At 34.5% G+C, this 20,236-nt stretch overlaps 3 protein-coding genes across 3 annotated transcripts in view; 2 read left to right on the top strand and 1 right to left on the bottom strand.

Moving 5' to 3' along the window:
• Positions 1-20,236, top strand: part of LOC135847117 (hemicentin-1-like) — a 577,043-nt gene that overhangs the window by 555,616 nt on the left and 1,191 nt on the right. The gene's annotated exons all lie outside the window — the stretch shown is intronic.
• LOC135847118 (uncharacterized) lies at positions 970-2,111 on the top strand. The gene is made up of 2 exons (XM_065366546.1): positions 970-1,331; positions 1,421-2,111. Exons 1-2 carry the CDS (start codon positions 989-991, stop codon positions 1,972-1,974), a joined length of 897 nt encoding a protein of 298 aa, XP_065222618.1. The 5' UTR covers positions 970-988; the 3' UTR covers positions 1,975-2,111.
• LOC135847119 (cuticle protein 7-like) lies at positions 4,955-6,920 on the bottom strand. Its single transcript, XM_065366547.1, has 3 exons — positions 6,797-6,920; positions 5,522-5,791; positions 4,955-5,437 (listed from the first exon to the last, which is right to left on the bottom strand). Exons 1-3 carry the CDS (start codon positions 6,803-6,805, stop codon positions 5,093-5,095), a joined length of 624 nt encoding a protein of 207 aa, XP_065222619.1. The 5' UTR covers positions 6,806-6,920; the 3' UTR covers positions 4,955-5,092.

The raw sequence follows: 20,236 nt of genomic DNA, 5'->3' as shown, positions 1-20,236 counted from the left end.
TCATGAAATGATCAAAATTTAACATCGATCGATAGGAATAGTATATTACTTAACAAGTGGGACAAGTGTACGAACACCAACTCGTGTGGATTACAGCACTCGCCTTTGTTCCGCTTGCTAAGTAATGCACTTTACTTAATTAATATAAATAAAAAGTGTATCAGTACCGCACTGTTTCAAGGGAGGTTCTATTAATTAAAAAAAATTGCCCAAAATAATTTAAAACATACCAATAAATTGGTCCTTGGTCGTATCATTTTAGTTGTTACATGATTATTTCTGAATTGGTAACACTGCTACAATATTTGAACTAACCGTAACTTGCTTCTTTCCATGTGTTGGCGGTGCATTTTGGTTGAGTTTACGTTCTGTCTGTTCTTGATTGATTTGTTTTAATTTTGCGAATTTCGATTGATAATTTGTCAAGTGCTCAGTTTTTAAAAAAGTTGTTCACCTGTTCTGTTGTTCAATTACGTAAAATAATGGATGTTAATAATGAAAACGAATTAATTGTTCTAACGCCGCCGGACCTTGCTGAAGCTTCTAAGAAAACTGAGAAAGAACTCTTGCCGGTAGCTTCAAAAAAAAAATACATGTTGTGTTACGATAATCTACTCTCTTGGGCGCGAGGTAAGAAGTGGCCTCCAACTTCTGAGAAAACATTGCTAATATATTTCAACGAACTATCTGCTACAAAAAAGTCAAGTACTCTTTGGTCGATGTACTCCCGTTTGAAGGCTATGATCATGCTTAATCATGAAATCGATATTGGCACTTATTCGAAAGTAAAGTCTCTTCTTAAACGTAAATCTGTGGGCTATGAGCCTGTTCAAGCTAAGCCATTATCTGAGGAAGAAGTGAAAACGTTTCTTGAACTTGCAACTGATTTTGAATACTTGGCAATCAAAGTAAGTAAATTCAGTTCACCTATGAACGATCATATTCTATATCTTTTACAATAATTTTTATGTACTGTTATTGATAGGTGATGCTTGTTTTTGGCCTTATGGGTGCGCTACGAATGTGTGAATTGCATGATATAAAAGTAGACGACGTTCAGCAACATGGCGATCTTTTATTAGTAAATATACCAAGCTCAAACACGAAAAACAACGCAAAAAAAAGCTTTGTGATCCAAGGAAAATACTTAGGTTTGGTTAGGAAGTACATGGAGTTGCGTCCTCCAAATACAAACGAAAAAACAGACCAATTTTTTATTCAATATCACGAAGGAACGTGCAGTCGGCAACCAATCGGTATTAATAAACTCCGAGGCATACCAAAACTAATTGCTAAATACTTGAGTCTACCGGATGCGGGAAAATATACAGGTGAGCCACAGAACACGTCACACAAACATAGTACTTAATAGTTAAAATATTGTTGAAATTCTAATTTTGTTGTACTATTTTATGTATAGGCCATTCCTTTCGTCGGACGTCTACTTCAATACTAGCCAATGCGGGAGCCAACGCTCAGACTATCAAACTCCACGGTGGCTGGAAGAGCGATAGCACTCCGAATCGTTACGTTAATGAGTCAATCCAACACAAAGCCAAAACAGCTAATATCATTGCATCTGCAGTTCTCGGACAGTCTACTCACACATCTACGGAACCATCTGTACCTGTACACTCTGATTTTGCTCGTATCGAAGATATTCCTTATTTCAATCCAGATGAAAATGAAACTAAAGATTCTGAAATAGAAAATAACGTTTGTAACCCTGAATTCATTCCAATTTTGACTCCAAATGGATCCGATGTAACTATAGATTCAATTTTCAATCAGAATGAATCAGGTACTGTTATCAATGATTCTCAGTTAAGTGCTTATATAGTCGAAGATGAATATAAAATTACACAATCACAGGTTATTTCTGACGAAACTGTGGTGCAAAAACCAAAGAAATTCAAATACAAAACGCCGGTATTGTACAAGTTCAAAAATTGTCATGTAACTATTAATCATTAAGTTCGTCGTTGTTTTCTCCTTCATGTTATTCGTAATGCAAAGATGTTTTGTTTTTGTTTTTTTTTTTTGTTAAAAATGCGTCGTTGTTTTCGTAGGTACGTAATTACGTGTTCATATTTTCAGTTTTATTAAGTTCGTTGTCGTTTTTTCATTCGTGGTATTCGTATTCATACTGAAAGGATGTTTTTGTTTTTTTTTTTTTTGTTAAAAATGCGTCGTTGTAATTATGTATTATAGTTTTCAGTTTTGATTATTACGTTCGTCGTCAGTTTTCCATTCGTGGTATTCCATACTGCAAGAATGTTTTTTTTTTTTCATTTTTTTTTGGTGAAAAATGTGTCGTTTTCATAGGTATGTAATATGTATTCATAGTTTTTCAGTTTTATTATGTTCGTCGTCGGTTTTCCATTCGTGGTATTCATACTGCAAGAATGGTTTTTTTTTCATTTTTTTTTTTTTGGTGAAAAATGTGTCGTTTTCATAGGTATGTAATATGTATTCATAGTTTTTCAGTTTTATTATGTTCGTGGTCGTTTTTCCATTCGTGGTATTCATACTGCAAGAATGTTTTTTTTTCATTTTTTTTTTTGGTGAAAAATGTGTCGTTATTTTCATAGGTATATGTCTATGTATTCATAGTTTTTCAGTTTTATTAAGTTCGTCATCGTTTTTTACTTTTTTCATTCATGGTATTCATTGCAAGGACGTTTTGTTTTTCATTTTTTTTTTTTAGGTTAAAAATGCGTCCTTGATTTCATAGGTACTTATGTACTCGTATTCATAGTTTTTCAGCTTTATTGAGTTCCTCCTCGTTTTCTCATTCGTGGTATTTATAATGCAAGGATGTTTTGTTTTTCGTTTTCTTATATTTTTTTTGTTAAAAATGCGTCATTGATTTCGTTACGTATTCATTTTTTTTTTTTTGTTAAAATAATGTTCAAAAAATACAAGAGTGAATAAATATACGTAAGAATTGTGTTTCCGTTTTATTTCACTGAAAAGGTGTGTGGTACTGGTAAGTAAAAACTGAACGGTAAAGTGTCATTTGTCCCACTGAAAACAGTGCGGTACTGATACACTTTATTTATAATAATTAAGTAAATTTTATTGTCTTTAATTTGAGACTACATGTAAGTTCACCCGGACTCGCGAACTATCGAGAAAATTGCATTTTTTACGTGAGAAATTGTATCCATACTTACTAGTCCGTTATCACTCAGGGAACAAAATGGCCGATGCGCTCACCCACTTTATATAGAGCCTTAATTGACCGAGCAACGGCGCGGTGTCGACTCACTACCAATGTTTTCAATCCAATAAATCAACCGGTATTTTATGTAATGCTCGTTGAACTGCCAGTGCCAGTTGCCACTGCTCTACTGTTTGCATTATTTCTAAGGTACAAGGGCATTATACCTTACCTACCGTACGATATGATGCGAGCAAAATGTGTTAACTAAAAGGTGCCGCGTATATTTATACACCGGTAATTATTTACCTATCTGGCTGGATTCGTTTATTGAAACGTTACAGCGTAGCTATAGTGGTGGGAATATATGGGGCTTGATTGATGATTCATTAGCTTTTTCATGCAGAGTAGGTACCTACTAGATCAGCAATCAGCATACACGTGATACCGGACATTATGAAGGGACAGTACACCATCCACTTCCCCCACGCCCCATCCCCCTTACGAAAGCTGAAAAAATGCGCTCTTGAACCTGAAATTTCTTTTCCAATGAGGTTATGCTATGACATTGTTGACTCTAAATGAACTTTTAAGATAGTCCGCTATGTGTGTAGCCACAATCCACGTCCCCCTCCCATCTCCTCCCCTCTCTAAAGCTGTAATAACCATAACCACTCTTCAACCTGAAATTGCTTTTCTTATGAAGTTATGCTGTTAAATTGTGCACTCCAAGTGAACTTTGAAGGATTTTTTATGCGTGTAGTCACAATCCATTCCCTCCCCCTGCCCTCCAGCTACGCCTCCATTATCATATGAAAAGTACATTATGGTTGTGTCCTTGAATTTTAACCCAAAAATCGCCTAAAAGCCTTGCTTTTTTGCAATGCAAGACATTGCCTGGTGGTGATGCTACTTTATTTCGTTATTTGTACCCCAAGAGGAACCTGAGCTAAAATTTTCAAAAAATGTTTAAGCAAAGGAGGGAGGAACAGCATTCTAAGTCGAAAAATGGCAATTTGAACAAAAAATCGCCACATTTCGACTTTAAACGCCCCCCTCTCCCCTCCTATGCATAGAAAATTTCTAAAAATTTTATGGTAGGTTCCTCTCGAGGAATACTATAGCACAGCATCGCCACCTTCACTTTTTGCCGAAAATCAACAAAAATTCTCGCTTTTCACTCGACTGTTGGGAAATTTTTCTACAATCGAATAATTGTAAAAAAAACTTACCATGTGGCTAAAAATTGCTATAAAGTTTCACTTTATGGTCATATGCCAAAAATCACTAAAAGCTGTCGCTATATTGCAAAAAAGATAAACATCTTTTTTGCTCAAAAATTTGGGGAATCTTGTTTTCCAAAAAAATTATTTTTTTTTACAGTTACAAATGGCAAAAAAATAAGTTTTTTGACAAAATTTCCCAGAAGCTTTACCTACTTTTTACCAAAATTGCAAAGTGTAAAAAAGATCCACCTATAGGAAAAATTTTCAGTCAATAATTCACACTTTCGCCCATTTTTTTTTACCAACCTGTGAGAATTTGATTTGACTGACCAATTCAGTTGATTTTCTACTGTTTTACAGTAAAAAACTACTGCTTTTGAAAAGGCAAAATGTCGTGACTGCTAAGCAGTAAAATTTGACTGTTTCAAATTTAGAGAGTACTAGTTCCATCCACTCCACAATTCTATTCGTTTTTACACGTAGGTATCATCAATTCCAATAAATATGTACTACAGAAATGTCTCTCAAGACTAAACCCACAGGTAAGCAAAAAAATACTCGGAAATTCAAAAATGAGCAAAATAATTTATTCGAAATAAATAATTTATAATTAACAACTTATACATTTCAAACATGACTGGATATACGATTTATATACTGAGGAGAGGAAAATTTGTAAGTATCAATCAGACTAACGGAGAAATTAGTAAGCTGGTTTGTAGGCAGATGGGTAGGATGGGGTTGGGTAAGCTGGGGCGTGGTAGGATGGAGCTGGGTATGAGGAGTAAGCTGGGGTTGGGTAAGCTGGGGCGGCGTAACCGTGAGCGGCGTATGGGGCTGGAGATGGGTAGGCAGATTTGTAGGCTGGTTTCTTGTAAGCTGGCGACGAGTAGGCGGATGGGTAAGCTGGGCCAGATTTGTAGGCAGAGGGTGATGAGTATGCTGGTGCATATCCGTCCTTGAGTACAACAGCGTTGAAACCGTATCCATCATCGGAGTATTCTACGGTACGTTTTGAGCCATCAGCTTCGACCAAGGAGTAAGATCCCTATTGGAAGATACAAAGATTCTCGCATTAGTCATCTCAGATCGAATAAAATTAGAAAAATATCGAGTTTTTTGGGATAATTACCTTGACGTAGTCGCCGTCTCTGTATTCATTTTGGCTTTTGTAGTCACCAGTGTACGAGTCAGCTACTTCGTAGGCGAAGTCGTATTTGGCTGGGGTTTCGTATTCTGGGGCATAGTGAGCTGGTTTGTAAGATGGGTAAGCCGGTGCTGGAGCGTAGTGAGGTGAGCTGTAAGCTGGGGCTGGGTAGGCTGATGGGTAAGCCGGGGCGGCGTATGGGGCGACGGGACTAGCAACGCTGACAGCGAGGATGCTGGATAAAACGACGAAGATCTGCAATTTCAAAATCAGGTCATGTGTTATTAATTTAGCCCAAATTTTGATCAATTTTGATCAGAAGTACTCTGTATGAGGGCTCGAGTGTGATGAATGTCGTTTGTTTTGAAAATGTGCAATTTTTTCTTCTGGAGTTTGGTAATCGAGTGGTGTAAGTTTTCGTGTTAAATATTATGTAGGTGCATATTAAATTTCATGATGTTTTTTTTATCAGTATTATTTTAATTTTAATAGGATTTCGTTTTGTGTATCGAAGCAGCCATTTAATTAATTTTATTTATGTATTTTTCTATTTTTTTTAAATTTTTATTTATTTAATATTTTGAATTTAGAGTTTGGAAAATTCACTAAATTTATGCAACATTGAATCAATTAAATTTTGGATACATTCACAAAATTCTAGTACGAAAACATTGAAATTTTGATGTGTATGAGCAAATGAAATCCCCAATAAGACAATTTAGAATAAATATTCAAATAGTTGGCACAAAATGCAATTTAGAATCAAATAAATAAATGCCAAAAACACACAAATGAAAAAAACTTTTAAAATTGTTGGCAAATAATAATTGATGGAAGGTCTACCATCAAAATTATCCACGAAAAATATTTTTTTCAAATAGAAAAAAAATCACAAAAAAAAACTTTAAAAAAATGAAATAAAATGAGAATGAATAATGAAAAAAAAGCATTAAAATAAAAAAAAAACTTTGAAAAATAAAAAAGACAACTATAAGAAGCACATAATACTTGTAACAAAATAAAACAAAACTGAAACCTGTACACTCCAGAACCAAAATCCAAATCTAGCACCACAAATAATAATTTTCAAAATATCGAGAACAGAAATAAGAGTACAAATCAGAACACAATGCAAAAAACAACCGAAATTTAACTCTCGATAAACACGAAACTTGTTACGTTAATATATCGCGAATAGAAAATATATAATATCACACTCGAGCACCAAGTCACTGATCGAAGAGAAATAGAAAAAATTACCTTCGACATGTTGATGGTTTGTTTGATTGGTTGTTGTAGTACGTTACTGTACTTTGTTTGAAAGTAAAATGTATTCAGTGGATTGGCGAACTTCGCTTTTATACAATAATTAACCAGTACCTGGCCCGGGCCACCGGCGATTTTTATACACACAAGTAAACTCAAGTGAAAAAAGTGGTACCTGTTACATACAAAACAATACCTGAATACCTTCGGTTGGTTAAATTCAAACGCTTCGATTTGAACGAAAATGCAAAAATGACCCATCAAAATTCGTTGGCTGTTTTTTTTTGGACGGCGAATTCATTTCCGATACCAGATTACACCGACAACGCTTTCTTCTGCTGAAAATTGCCTTGTTTTTTTTTTACTCAAAATCAGCTAGGAAAAAGTTGTGAAATTTTGTATTTTTAAACTAATTTGAGGTCGCTGAATCCAAAAATGAAGTTCGTTTTGGGGTCGCGACTCGTATTTTGCGAAATAGTCGCAATTTCTCCCTGAAACAGCATCCCACGACACAAATGGACACCAGATTCGGACTCGGCGACTTTGAATTAGTCAAAAACGACATTTTACTCGATTTTTTTGGAAATCAAAAAAATTCAAAAAATGCAAAGGGGTTAGTTCATGTATTTTTTTGGGCAAAGAAACTTTTGGTCGCCAATCCAGCTGAAAATTTGGCTATGGGTTTTTTTTGGGACGACAAATCCATTTCCGGTACCGGATTGTACCGACGACGCTTCCATTCTGCTGGAAATTTGCCATTTTTTGGACTCAAAAGTGAGCTAGACCTACATATATTTATCCGTTTGACAAAATAGGTATTTCTTTCCTCGTACTGTCAAAGCCCCTAATTTCGGACACTTTCTTGACGTTTTTCGAAAAGGGCTCTAAAACGAGCGATTCAAGTTGGTGTTTGTCTTCACATTCTCATAGAATGTCATCGTATGAACCGTTTTTCAGCATCAATTCATAAATTTTAAGTGATTTTTTAGTGTCCGAAATTACGTACAAAGTAGCCTAATTTCGGACACTTTTTTTTTACGTGGGAACTCGAAAATTTTAGTTGAAAAAGAAATGATTTATCCTAGAAAAACGACTCCAATCAAAAACAGCTCGAATCGTGATGTAAAATGCAGAAAAAAAAAAGATTTTTCAAGGAAATGTTCAGCACTCTTGTTAGTTGAGCTTAAAGCTCTGAAAAATGATGATTTGTATTTTCGAAAATCGCCTATACTCGGCGCGAAGAAAAAATACTCGGAGATGAAATAAAAACGCATGAGCACACGACGACATCAGTATTACAACTGTTTTTCTATATTTTTTAAAAGTATAAGAAAATACCATATTTCTACATACGAGGGAGACAAATTACCGCAAACCTCGCCCATTCCATCTCACCCTCGATTCTCACAGAGTGTAAAATGTACAGCAGGCGAGTGTCCGCTTAAAACCAATTAGTAGGATGTAAACATGACGAGCACTTAACTGCAACGTATTATTGATACATTCCAGAAGTCTCAGGCTTGCATTTCGATTTTTTTTTTTTAAATAATGCACACATACAGACGTTGCGATCCCTTCCGTGGGAACCGCGTAAAATTACGTACATGAACTTTGAAATCTACCATAATAAATCTATTTTTAAATCCTAATATTCTAAATCGTATTTCTAGTATTTTTTCTTAAAATAATGCATTACATATCAACAGATTCCCCCCGCTGAGACCGCAGGTCTCAGGAGAGAAAAAATGATAATTTTTAAACATCTTAAACATTTATTTCTAAACTACGTACACACAACGAAATTCAATTCAAATGCATAACCAAACCATCTTAAAAGTAATCTCTAAAATTAACCCCAAAAGTGTTGTTTTTTTTTTTTTTTTTAATTACCTATTTATCCTCAGGGAGAATTACTAAATTAGTAATATTTCGTGAACGAATTTGTCCACCAAACTCCACATCTACCACACGAACTAATCCTTCCTTGTCAGGATACACTTTTCTTACAATTCCTAATGGCCATTTAAAGGGTTTTGGTTGATTGTTTTTAACAAAAACCAGCTGACCAACCTTAACATTTGGAACTCGATTTTTCCACTTATAACGTTGCTGCAATTGGTTCAAATAGTCCTTACTCCAAACAGACCAAAATCCTTTAAAGATATTTTGAATTAAAAGCAACCTACGACTCAAATTAACCTCTTCAGAATCAATAGCAGGTACTGACATAATATTACGACCAATCAAAAAATGGCTTGGAGTCAAGATCTCTGTACCCTGCTCTACACCTCCTTTGTAGCACAAAGGCCGCATATTTAGAACAGCTTCGATTTTTGCAAACAAGGTTCAAAATTCTTCTATATTCAATGCATTTTCCTTTGTAACAGCCACCAAGTGCTTTTTGAAGCTTTTCACCGCAGCTTCCCAAATACCTCCTTGATGAGGCGAAGCAGGTGGTATGAAACGCCATTCAAAATTTTCAGTAACAGAATAATCGAGCAACTTTTTCTCATCCAATTTGAGAAAATTTTTTGTACCAACGAAATTGGTACCATTGTCAGAATAAACGATTGCAGGCAAACCTCGACGAGAAACAAAAGTTTGAAAAGCTAATAAAAACTTTTCAGTTGATAAGCCTGACACAATTTCAATATGTACTGCCCTAACAGTGAGACAAACGAAAATTGCAGCATAAATCTGATTATATCGAGTAGATCTATGATCTGTGCATTTGCAAGTAAAGGGACCCGCAAAATCAACACCAACATAAGTGAAAGGTGGAGCAACAGTGACTCGTTCCTTCGGAAGTTGTCCCATGAATTGTTGTGCTGTTGCTGCCTTCATTCGAGTGCATAAAACACAATTACGAATTATGAATTTTACCAAATTAGCTGTGCCACCTACTAACCACATTTTCCACGAGATAAACGAAGCGATAAATCTGCGATTTGCGTGATAGTATTTTTCATGAATATACTCACAATACAATTTAGCCAGATGGCTTTTGGAGGAAAGGAGTATAGGGTGTTTAGACTGATCGGCTAGTGACGACTTATTTAGGCGACCACCTACACGCAAAACACCATCTTTATCTAGGTAAGGATCAAGGGAAAGTAAGGCACTTTTATTTTTCAACGGAAGGTTAATTTTTAGGCGTTCAATATCCTTGAAAAAGTGAATACTTTGGACAAAACAAACAACAATTTTTTCACTCTTCTCCACTTCCTCTTTCGACAATGTAGGCGACTCATTGATTGGCTCCAAATTACGAATTCTAGCTCTAAAATTTCTAATTTTTCTGCAAATGAGCGCAATGGCGCGAATCAACCTAAGGTAGGACGAAGATCGTGAAGTAAAATCATCTACAACACCAACACAAAATGCCACCTTAACTTTACGACGTTCTAGAGCTAGATGCGTGTCTAAATTTGGGATAGGATGAAAGGAACGATAATTCTCGTGGTATAAAAACTCAGGTCCATCAAACCATCTCGTTTTCCCAACAAATTCTTCCACTTTCAATCCTCGAGTTGCATCATCAGCAGGGTTTTCATTGCTCCTTACATAGGTCCACTGACAAAAGGGAAAAACATCCAAAATCGTTCGTACTCTATTAGAAACGAACGTTTTCCACTCATCAGGTGGTTTACTAAGCCAACAAAGCACCACAGTCGAGTCCGAAAAATTAACGATATTTTGAAGAGGAATTTTCAAATTCTTTGCAATGCGAGACACCAAATCAACAAGCAATTTAGCTGCTTGCAGCTCAAGCTTTGGAATCGTCAATTCCTTAACTGGAGCTACTCTAGTTTTGGATGAAATAAGACGACAAAAAATTTTACCTTTTTCATCTTGAGCTCGAATATATACTGCCGCACAGTAGGCTTTATCACTCGCATCACAAAAACCAACAATTGTGCATTCAAAAGCACCGAAAATATATCGAGGGATTTTCACAAAATTCAAGTCAGTCAAATCTTTAATATACGAAACGAATAAAGCGGCTGTTTCAGGACTGACTGGGTCATCCCAATCCTTTCCTTCAAGCCAAACCTCTTTCAAAAGCAGTTTACCACGTACTAAAACTGGTGAAACTAATCCTATTGGGTCAAAAGTGCGAGAAATTAACGACAAAATAATTCTTTTTGTAACGATAGTTTGAGAATCTAAATCCTCAATTTTAACTTTGACTGAGTAGTCATCCTCCTCTGGCCTCCAAATTAAACCAAGAACAGGAACAGAACACAAACTTTCAGTCATAGTTTTAGAACCACTAGCTGCATGCAGCTTCAAATCAATATTATTTAATAATTCCTTTGAATTTGACGAATATTTCCTCAAAAGGAAACCAAATTTTTCCAGAGCAAGGTGCAAACCTCTCTGAATTCTTATTGCTTCCTCGATTGTTTGAGCACCACCAGTAAAATCATCCATGAAAAAATTATTTCGAATCAAAAATGCAAGAAAGGGGTCATAAGGTTCAACCATTCTAGCAATAATTTCCAAACACATGGTAGCAATAAACGAAGCAGGCCCTGTACCATAAGTGAGCGTATTCAACTGAAACTGTTTAATTATCTCAAAGACTGAATCCCTCCAAAAAATCGACTGATATTTCCTATCCTCAATTGCAACCCAAATCATGCGGTACATTTTTGCAATATCGGCTGAGAATACATATTTATACCAACGCATGTTTATCAAAATATCATACAAATCTCTTTGAATTTTTGGACCAACCATTAGGGATTCATTCAAGGATGGAGTTCCGGCTGTGGCATTAGAAACGACTCTCAAAGGAGTTGTCTCACTGCCTTCTCGGATAACTGCCCTATGAGGCAAAAAACAAGCATCAGGATCATAATCGGGAATGAGTGACATGTGACCCATTTCCAAATACTCCTTCATGAAATCACTGTAAGAAATTTTTAATTTCTCACTCAACTTATTTTCCACTCTGCTCAAGGCCTTCAATGCAATCTTCCGATTATGAGCTATTTTACTTTTTTCCAACTTGAAAGGCAAACGAACACAAAACTTACCATCTTCCCCTATTTTGTAAGTTTCCTCAAAATGTTTCATACAACGATCAGCTTCAGAATCCTTGACCTTGGACACAATTTCTGCCTCTTCTATCTCCCAAAACTTTCTCAAATTTTCATCAATCGACTGTCGAGTAAAACCAACAAATTTTTCAGTTCCTTTCTGTAAAACTGTCCCTGAAACTATCCAACCAAATTGCGACAACCTCAAATCCAAAGTTCCTACTCTCAACGACTGATCTAAAATGCATTGGCCAAAATATTCAGCCCCAATAATCATGTCAATATTACTAATTGAAATATTGCGATTGAGGTAGGCGGGATCGGCTAAGGGAACATTACGTAAGGCATTTAAAACGTCTTTTGAAAATTCAGCATTGACTGTGTATTTCATGGCAGAGGCTGGAACGATATCCGCCTGCACCTCTAAACGAAATCTGTCCTTTTTAGACGAAACAATTAAATCGACACTCGACGATGTTTTTGTGCATGAAGCACCGACACCTCTTATAGATGAAACGATCGACGACCTTTTTGTAGGCAGGTTAAATTTCTTTACTGCCGCATCGGAAATAAAGGTAGCCTGTGAACAACTATCCAGCAAAACACGAAGCGTGCCAACGACATTACCACACACAAATCTCACAATAGCAGATGGCAACAAAACTGTTTTTTCCACATTTTTCTCTGTTGCCACGACACACGATAAAGATTCTTTCTCTGAAGCAGTAGCCTCGGACGATTTAGGCACTACAGGTTGTACAATGACTTTTGCATCTACTGATTTCTCCTTACTTTTTGGCCCATTTTGGGCACTTAAATTACTGCCAAAATGTAACAAGTAATTATGCGGATCTCCACACTGACAACGAAATTTTTGACTTTTGCAATTAGGAGACAAATGGCCATAGCTCAAACAAATCACGCATAGCGCTTTACTCTTACAAAAAAGTTGCCTCTCTTTAGGAGACATACTCAAAAACTCAGTACACGTATATATCGCATGCTCTCCATTACATTTCTTACAAGCAGGCTTTTTATTTGTAATAGCCACGAATGTTGATTTTTTATCCTTTTTAATCAAATTGCTACTAATCTTTCTCTCCTCAGTACGTTCATCTACAACATGAGCTCTACTTTGAAGAAATTTATCAAGATCTTTGAATTTTGGATAAAATTCCATATTTGTGTAAAAATTCTCCCAATCACGTTTTGTATTATCATCTAACTTCGAACGAATGAGAAATGCTAAAAACCTCGAAAATGTTGGATTTACCTCCTCGCCAATGGAAGTCAATCCTCGAATTACGCTATTAGTCGTATCTAAGAGATTTTGGATTCCATTTTCGTTTTTGATCGTTTCTAGGCTCACCAATTTTTTAAAGAAAGCACCAAGCACTGACCTCGGCTTACTAAACCTATAAATTACATGAGACCAAGCCTCAGCATACCCATCTCTAGAGATTTCGTAATGATCAACAATATTAGAAGCTTTCCCTACTAAACACTTTTTTAAAAAATATAGCTTACAGGTAGGACTGTAGTCGGCATTCTCATGAACTAAATTCTCGAACATTGATCTCCATTCCTGGAATTTGGTCGCGTCTCCATCAAAAGTAGGGGGTTCAATTTCTTTCATTATTGGCGCGTACCTGAAGCCGCTTGACGATCCATTTCCTGAACTACTGCTACTGTTACTATTGATAATTGATTCCTCAGAACGATTTTTATCCAAACCAGCTTTGATCCACGCAATTTTTGATTTGACATCGACTTCAAGCTCGGTGGCCACATCCATGTCAACGAAATATTCTTCTCTCATTTTCTTATCCTCGTCATCATCGGTTTTCAGCTTTACAATGATTTCCTCGGATAGGCTTTGGAATCTGGCATTTTCTGCTTCAATTTTTTGCACAATGGCTTCAAGTTTCACTAAACTTTCGAACGACGGTTCTGTTTTTTCGATATGAGCAACGACTTGATTTTTGTAACGCATCAAATTTTCATATTGGAACAATCGCTTCTTCTTTTGAGTTTCGGTCGCCATTTCGAATTTTTTTTTTCAATTTTTTAAACGAATTTTTATAATGACGAACGAACTATCGAATGCAAAAATTGGTACTTTTTTGCGGACTACATACGAACACGAAAATTGATTATTATTTTACTCGAAAACGACACGGTTCGCACAGTATCCGGCTCCTTCGGAGGACCATAATGTTAGTTGAGCTTAAAGCTCTGAAAAATGATGATTTGTATTTTCGAAAATCGCCTATACTCGGCGCGAAGAAAAAATACTCGGAGATGAAATAAAAACGCATGAGCACACGACGACATCAGTATTACAACTGTTTTTCTATATTTTTTAAAAGTATAAGAAAATACCATATTTCTACATACGAGGGAGACAAATTACCGCAAACCTCGCCCATTCCATCTCACCCTCGATTCTCACAGAGTGTAAAATGTACAGCAGGCGAGTGTCCGCTTAAAACCAATTAGTAGGATGTAAACATGACGAGCACTTAACTGCAACGTATTATTGATACATTCCAGAAGTCTCAGGCTTGCATTTCGATTTTTTTTTTAAATAATGCACACATACAGACGTTGCGATCCCTTCCGTGGGAACCGCGTAAAATTACGTACATGAACTTTGAAATCTACCATAATAAATCTATTTTTAAATCCTAATATTCTAAATCGTATTTCTAGTATTTTTTCTTAAAATAATGCATTACATATCAACAACTCTCATTATGCACTTATTAACATTGAACAATTTCTTATCAAACTCCTTGTTGGTGATTTTACGACTCTGACCCTTACTACTTTTTGGTATGGTTTTTAGGAAAATGAGTGAAGTAATAGTACAAATTCTTCATCTAAACTGAAATCACTTGAAAAAAATTTGATAAATCACAAGGATAGCTACAAAATGAAATTTAAACTATCCAACTGGAAAATTGAAGGTCTTGTGAGGATTGAAATTTCACGAAATGGCTCAAAAATTACACTTTTTGATGAAAAATTGAATGGCCAATTACCTATTATGCCGAAAAATCCCATTTTTCATCATATTTAAATCACAGCTATGCCTACGTTTCAAGACTCCTTTTTTGGGTTCAAATTTGAAAAAAAAAAAAAGTTCTCAAAGCTTCGAAATGTGAGATTGGGCGATCAAAACTCGGAGAAACTTCATTTTGGGCTATATTTCAAATAACGATGCGTTTCATAGGCCTCTTCTCGTAAGAGAGAGAAATTAGAACATTCTTGAGTCCAATTTTTTTCAAAAATACCCAAGAATTTTAAAACTCAGCGATTGATTTGCAACAAACACTTTAACGTTCTTCTTTGTGTGTTATACACTCTAACTATCGACTTGTTTGAATGCCTCATCTGACAAAAGTACGAAATAGGAGTACTTTAAGGGCCTTTTTTTAATCCCCAAAAATTTTCAAATTGACGATTGGGCAGCTACAACTCTATACATTTTTTTTTCGGTCATGTTCTGACTAGCAATGCGTTTTGAAGGGCACTTTTGACAAGCGTGTAAATAATAATGTTGAAACGTTTCGATATTTTATTTAACACGTTTTTTTGAAATATTCTGCATCTTAAAAAATACTGTTTTCTAGACTCACGTCAAAATGAGCTTTATTCAAGCATGATTGAAATTTGAATGTGATACGAAATGAGGTTTTCCAGAACGACAATTTGTTCATTCGATTTTTTCACCGATTCGCGCAAATGAGTTTTTACTCTTCATGCAGCTGAATGGTTTACCATTCAAATCATTAAATGAGTGATTGAGAGGTTCTCTAAAAATACCTCACCTGCTCAGATGTTCTCTCAAATGTTCCCAGACATTCCACCGAATACATTTTTTCGACATAACTGGGCTAAAGTTAGATAGATTTCACCGATCTCGCTGGTTTCATAAGGATGGACAAGCAAATCAAATTTGGCAATCCTCCGCCCCCCCCCCCAAAAAAAACGTAAAAAAGTCACGAAAATTTATATCATTATCTTACCCTAGTTGGCGAAAATTGATTTCTTTCATTTTTATGACAAAGAACGATCTTAGAAGAAGACTCAGACGTCGAAAATAATGTGTAAGTAAAAAATTGCCTTCAGGTAAATTTAATTTGACGAGGTGAAAATTACATCAACATTTTAAAATTGAAAAAATCACAAAACTGCAAAAGCTCTAATGATCCATTCATTTATTTCATAGCGTGTTATTGATCTTCTTACAAAAACATCTACCTATTCATAAAATTAAATTATTTATATTTTTATGCATTTGTGCAAAAAATATACTCTAAGTTTGAAACGTACTCCCTAAATTTGAAACAGTGAAATTTCACTGTTTCAAATTTAGAGAGTACATAAAGTTTTTAGAGGTGCAACTGTGCAATGTACATAATTGAGGATCAGGTTGATGGGAAAGGGTGCTCAGTAAACGCATTTAATTTAATTTAATGTTTGTTTTTCATTTCGAGCACACGTAAGATCTGAATATATCCATACGCGTCGTTCAACATTTTGGGAAATAACTCCGCAGACCAGGAAACTGTCCTGAAAATCTGTATTTTCGGGCTGTTTTGAACCAAGCACAGAAAATTTAGCAGAGTTTTTTGGTGCTTTTTCGGCAAATGATACCACGGTGTAGAATAGATCGCTGTTGAAATGATGTCAGACTGAAAAAAAAATACGCTGTAGGTAGTTTTAAAACAATTTGCACTTATTTAAACCTGTTGTGAATTACCATTTTATCGAAGGAATCGCCTGCATTGCACATCATCCATAGGAATATTGCGTTTATCAACGTTAAAATTATATGCTCGTATCCGATATTTGACGAATCCAGTATTATCTAAAAAAAAAAAAGTTCTTTGTATAACTAAATCAAGCAACTCGCACCTGCTCTAAAATTACCTAGGTACTTGGGCTGTCTCCTCACCTTGCTTACAAAATGTCCTGATACAGTCATCGCCATGAAATGAAGAGCTGTATGCACAGTCAAAGTTTCAGAAAAACATTTTTGAAAAAGATTTCCTCCACTGCAGAAATACAATACTCGAAATGAAACATATTTCCCAAAAAATAAGAAAATAAATGCACGAAAAAACTCACGAAACCCATCGTTGATGCATCTTGATCCATTGTTCAACCTTCAACATTAATTCTCTGATATGTCTTTCGCGTTGTCTCTCGATGTTTTGCAGCAACATTTGACAAACATTTTCATCTCGATTGATCGATTCTTCCAATATTTCTTCTTCACGTCTACAGCATTCTTCCAAGCATTCGTAAGCCAACTTTGTATGATAATTGATATCATTTAGAAGTCGAATCATTTGATTTTCAAGATGCATCGAGAGCATAATTGGCAAAAAGTGCGATCCGTACATTATAGCGATGTGAAACAAGAAGATCGCGTACGTCAAATTGTGGATCAATAAGTAACCAGCGAAAGATTGCGAACCAATGGAGAAGAACGGTATTACGAAATCGATCTGATAATCAATTTGGAATTTTTCACCAGCAGTTGCGAGTTTTTGAAGAAATTTGCTCAAATACATCACCAACATGACAATCGCGTAATATTTACCCATTTTCGAGTTGAACATCTCGATATTTTTTTCTTCAATTACTCGTATTTCATCTCTTCTGTAGTTTGATCCGTGAAGGGGCTGGTTCAGGTTTTCATTCATGTATTGAAAAAAGGCTCGATAAGAGTCTCGCTTCAAGTAAACCATCACTGCGATCGCCATCCAACACTGACATAATATCATTATAAATATACTATATTCAGTTGTGTGAAAATCAGGCCCAGGGTTAGATAAACATATCAGTAAAGCGGTGTTGATGGTTAGATAAGTGAAGATTGTAAAACATGTTGCCAATAACTTGAACTTAGGAGTTATGTATTCTTCGTAACATACTCCTCCCAAAAGCGAGTACACAAAGTAAACGTGTTTCATGGCAGAAGACTTCTCTTCGAAAAACTCTTCGTCTATAAAATTGTCCATTTTGTGGACCCAGAAAATCACCACTTTTAAAGAACCGAAGTGAAAATCGACTGCTGAGTTGAATTCCTTTTGTTCAATTTGCTAGAGTTATTTTGCACTAAACAAGGTTAAGTACATTTTAAATTCATTTGGTAATTTTTCTGCATGTCTGAATAGGGCAAAGCTGGTCGTAATGTTGGTAAGCATGATTAAAAAAATATAAAATGTAAAGAGCGTTTGGCGTGTAAAAAATTATGGGCTACAATTTCATCAACGCCATTTTCTCATGAATAAAAATAGCCAAAATTAGCCAGTTTGATTCAATATGCTTAAATAATTATTGTTTTTGAAATAAATTTTAAAAAATGGTAAATTTGTTAAACGTGTCGAAAATATGACAAAACTTGACATTCAGCTGCCTGAATTGGATTTCGCCTTTCTTTTTGGAGAAATTTTAAAACCCTATAAAAATCGAAAATCAAAAATCTCACAAAAGGCTTCACTTTGGCTAGAAATAATGGAATTCAGTTTCGCGTTAACCTATAACGGTCATCAAAGAAAGTTTTGGCAGGAATTTCTGATTTTATAATTTATTCCTAAATTTCAACCCATTTTGTTAGATTTAATCTGTTAAAGATCCCGAAAATTGTGATCAAATTAAGGACTCAAAAATTCGTCAAAAATGCTCTAAAAAGTTTTTATGGAAATTTTTGATATTTTCACAAAATTTTAAGCAATTTGATAGGTCGCATGAGCTTTTTCAGGAACTTTAAAAATCACGCAACCCAAATATGCTCAAAAATTAGTTGTAATGGTTCAAAAAATTTGGATTGAAATTTCTAATTTTTTCACCCAGAATTTTGAACTGCTTATTTTGATAGGTTAGGCGATACACTTTCTCAAAAATCCTCAAAATCATGAACCAAGTGAGCTCAAAAATCGATTCAAAATGTTCAAAAAAAGTGTGAATTAAAATTTTTGATTTGTACCCAAAATTTTAACCTACCTACTCGTATTTTCATTAATAACGTGGTACTTTATCAAAAATATTCAAAATCTTGAGCCAAAATGGCTCAAAAATTGATTAAAAATGTTCAAAAAAAGGTTTGATTGAAATTTTTGATTTTTTTTCCAAAATTTTAACCTGGCTCGACAATCTTTAAACTTCTGAATCAAAATGGATCAAAAATTGATTAAAAATGTTCAAAAGAAGGATTGCATGATCAAAAATCTTTAAAATCATGAGCCAAAATGACTTGGAAACTGATTAAAAATGTTCGAAAAAAGTTTGGTCGAAATTTTTGTTTTTTTCCTTAATTTTAACCTGACTTGATAATCTTTAAAATTATGAACAAAAATGGATCAAAAATTGATTTAAAATATTCAAAGAAAGTTTGGATTGAAATTTTTTATTCTTTCGCCAAAAATTGGTTAGTACATGATCAAAAATCTTCAAAATTATCAACTATAAAATGACCTAAAAATTAATTTAAAATGTTTCAAAAAAAGCTTAATCGAAATATTTGATTTTTTTTCCAAAATTAATGGTTCAAAAATTAATTTAAAATGTTTAAAAAAGAATTGATTGAAATTGTTGATTTTTCCTAAAAATTTCAACCTGTTTTAGATAAATATTCAAAACCATGAGCCAAACAGACTCAAAAGTCAATTAAAAGTGTTCAAAACAAGTTTGGATTGAAATTTTAGATTTTTCACCAAAAATTGGTTCCAATTTTGATGGATTAGATGATCATAAATCTTCAAAATCATGAGCCAAAATGGCTAAAATTAATTTTAAATGCACATCTTTAGAACTTATTTTCGTCTAAATTTCAAAAAAAATTTGGTTTTGCGAAAATGGCAAAAACTTTTTTTAACCAAAATTGCCAAAACATCGATGTATTTTTAGAATATTGAAATGACTGGTTCTTAGATCTTGACAAATAAGATCCGAAAAGTTTTGCTTTTTTGAAGGCAAAAAAATTTTTTCTGATAAAAATGTCAGAAAATCTTACTTTGTTGTCGCTGTTTTTTTGCTAAAATTGAAAAAACTGATCTTTTTGGTAAAAACTGTAAAAAAAAGACCAATATTTGATCAAAATTGCAGTGTTACCTGTTTTTTAACCAAAATTGTCAAAAAGTCATTTTTTTGACAAACTTGAATGAAAATATTTTTACTCAAAATTTGCAGTCTTGCTTTTTTAAAAAATGAGTTTTTCATCAAAATTTCCAAGAAATCTTACTTTTTACCAAAATTTTCAAGAAATTTGCTCTCATAAAAAGTGTAAAAAAAACATAACTTATGTTGTTAAAATCGCAAATTAAAATGGTCCTTTTTTTTATCAAAATAGTCAAAAAGTCGTTTTTTTTCTTGC

The sequence above is a fragment of the Planococcus citri genome, chromosome 5 (genome assembly GCF_950023065.1).
Source record: "Planococcus citri chromosome 5, ihPlaCitr1.1, whole genome shotgun sequence".
NCBI classification, from domain to species: Eukaryota; Metazoa; Arthropoda; class Insecta; order Hemiptera; family Pseudococcidae; genus Planococcus; species Planococcus citri.
This window is presented reverse-complemented; position numbering and strand designations above follow the sequence as displayed.

What these genes read in the sequence shown, in the direction of transcription:
- LOC135847118 (XM_065366546.1), top strand. Translation starts at nt 989, where the DNA reads ATGCTTGTTTTTGGCCTTATGGGTGCGCTACGAATGTGTGAATTGCAT. An exon ending in GGATGCGGGAAAATATACAG is followed by an intron (nt 1,332 to 1,420) that starts GTGAGCCACAGA and finishes TTTTATGTATAG; the next exon opens with GCCATTCCTTTCGTCGGACG.
- LOC135847119 (XM_065366547.1), bottom strand. An exon ending in GAGACGGCGACTACGTCAAG is followed by an intron (nt 5,438 to 5,521) that starts GTAATTATCCCA and finishes ATCTTCCAATAG; the next exon opens with GGATCTTACTCCTTGGTCGA.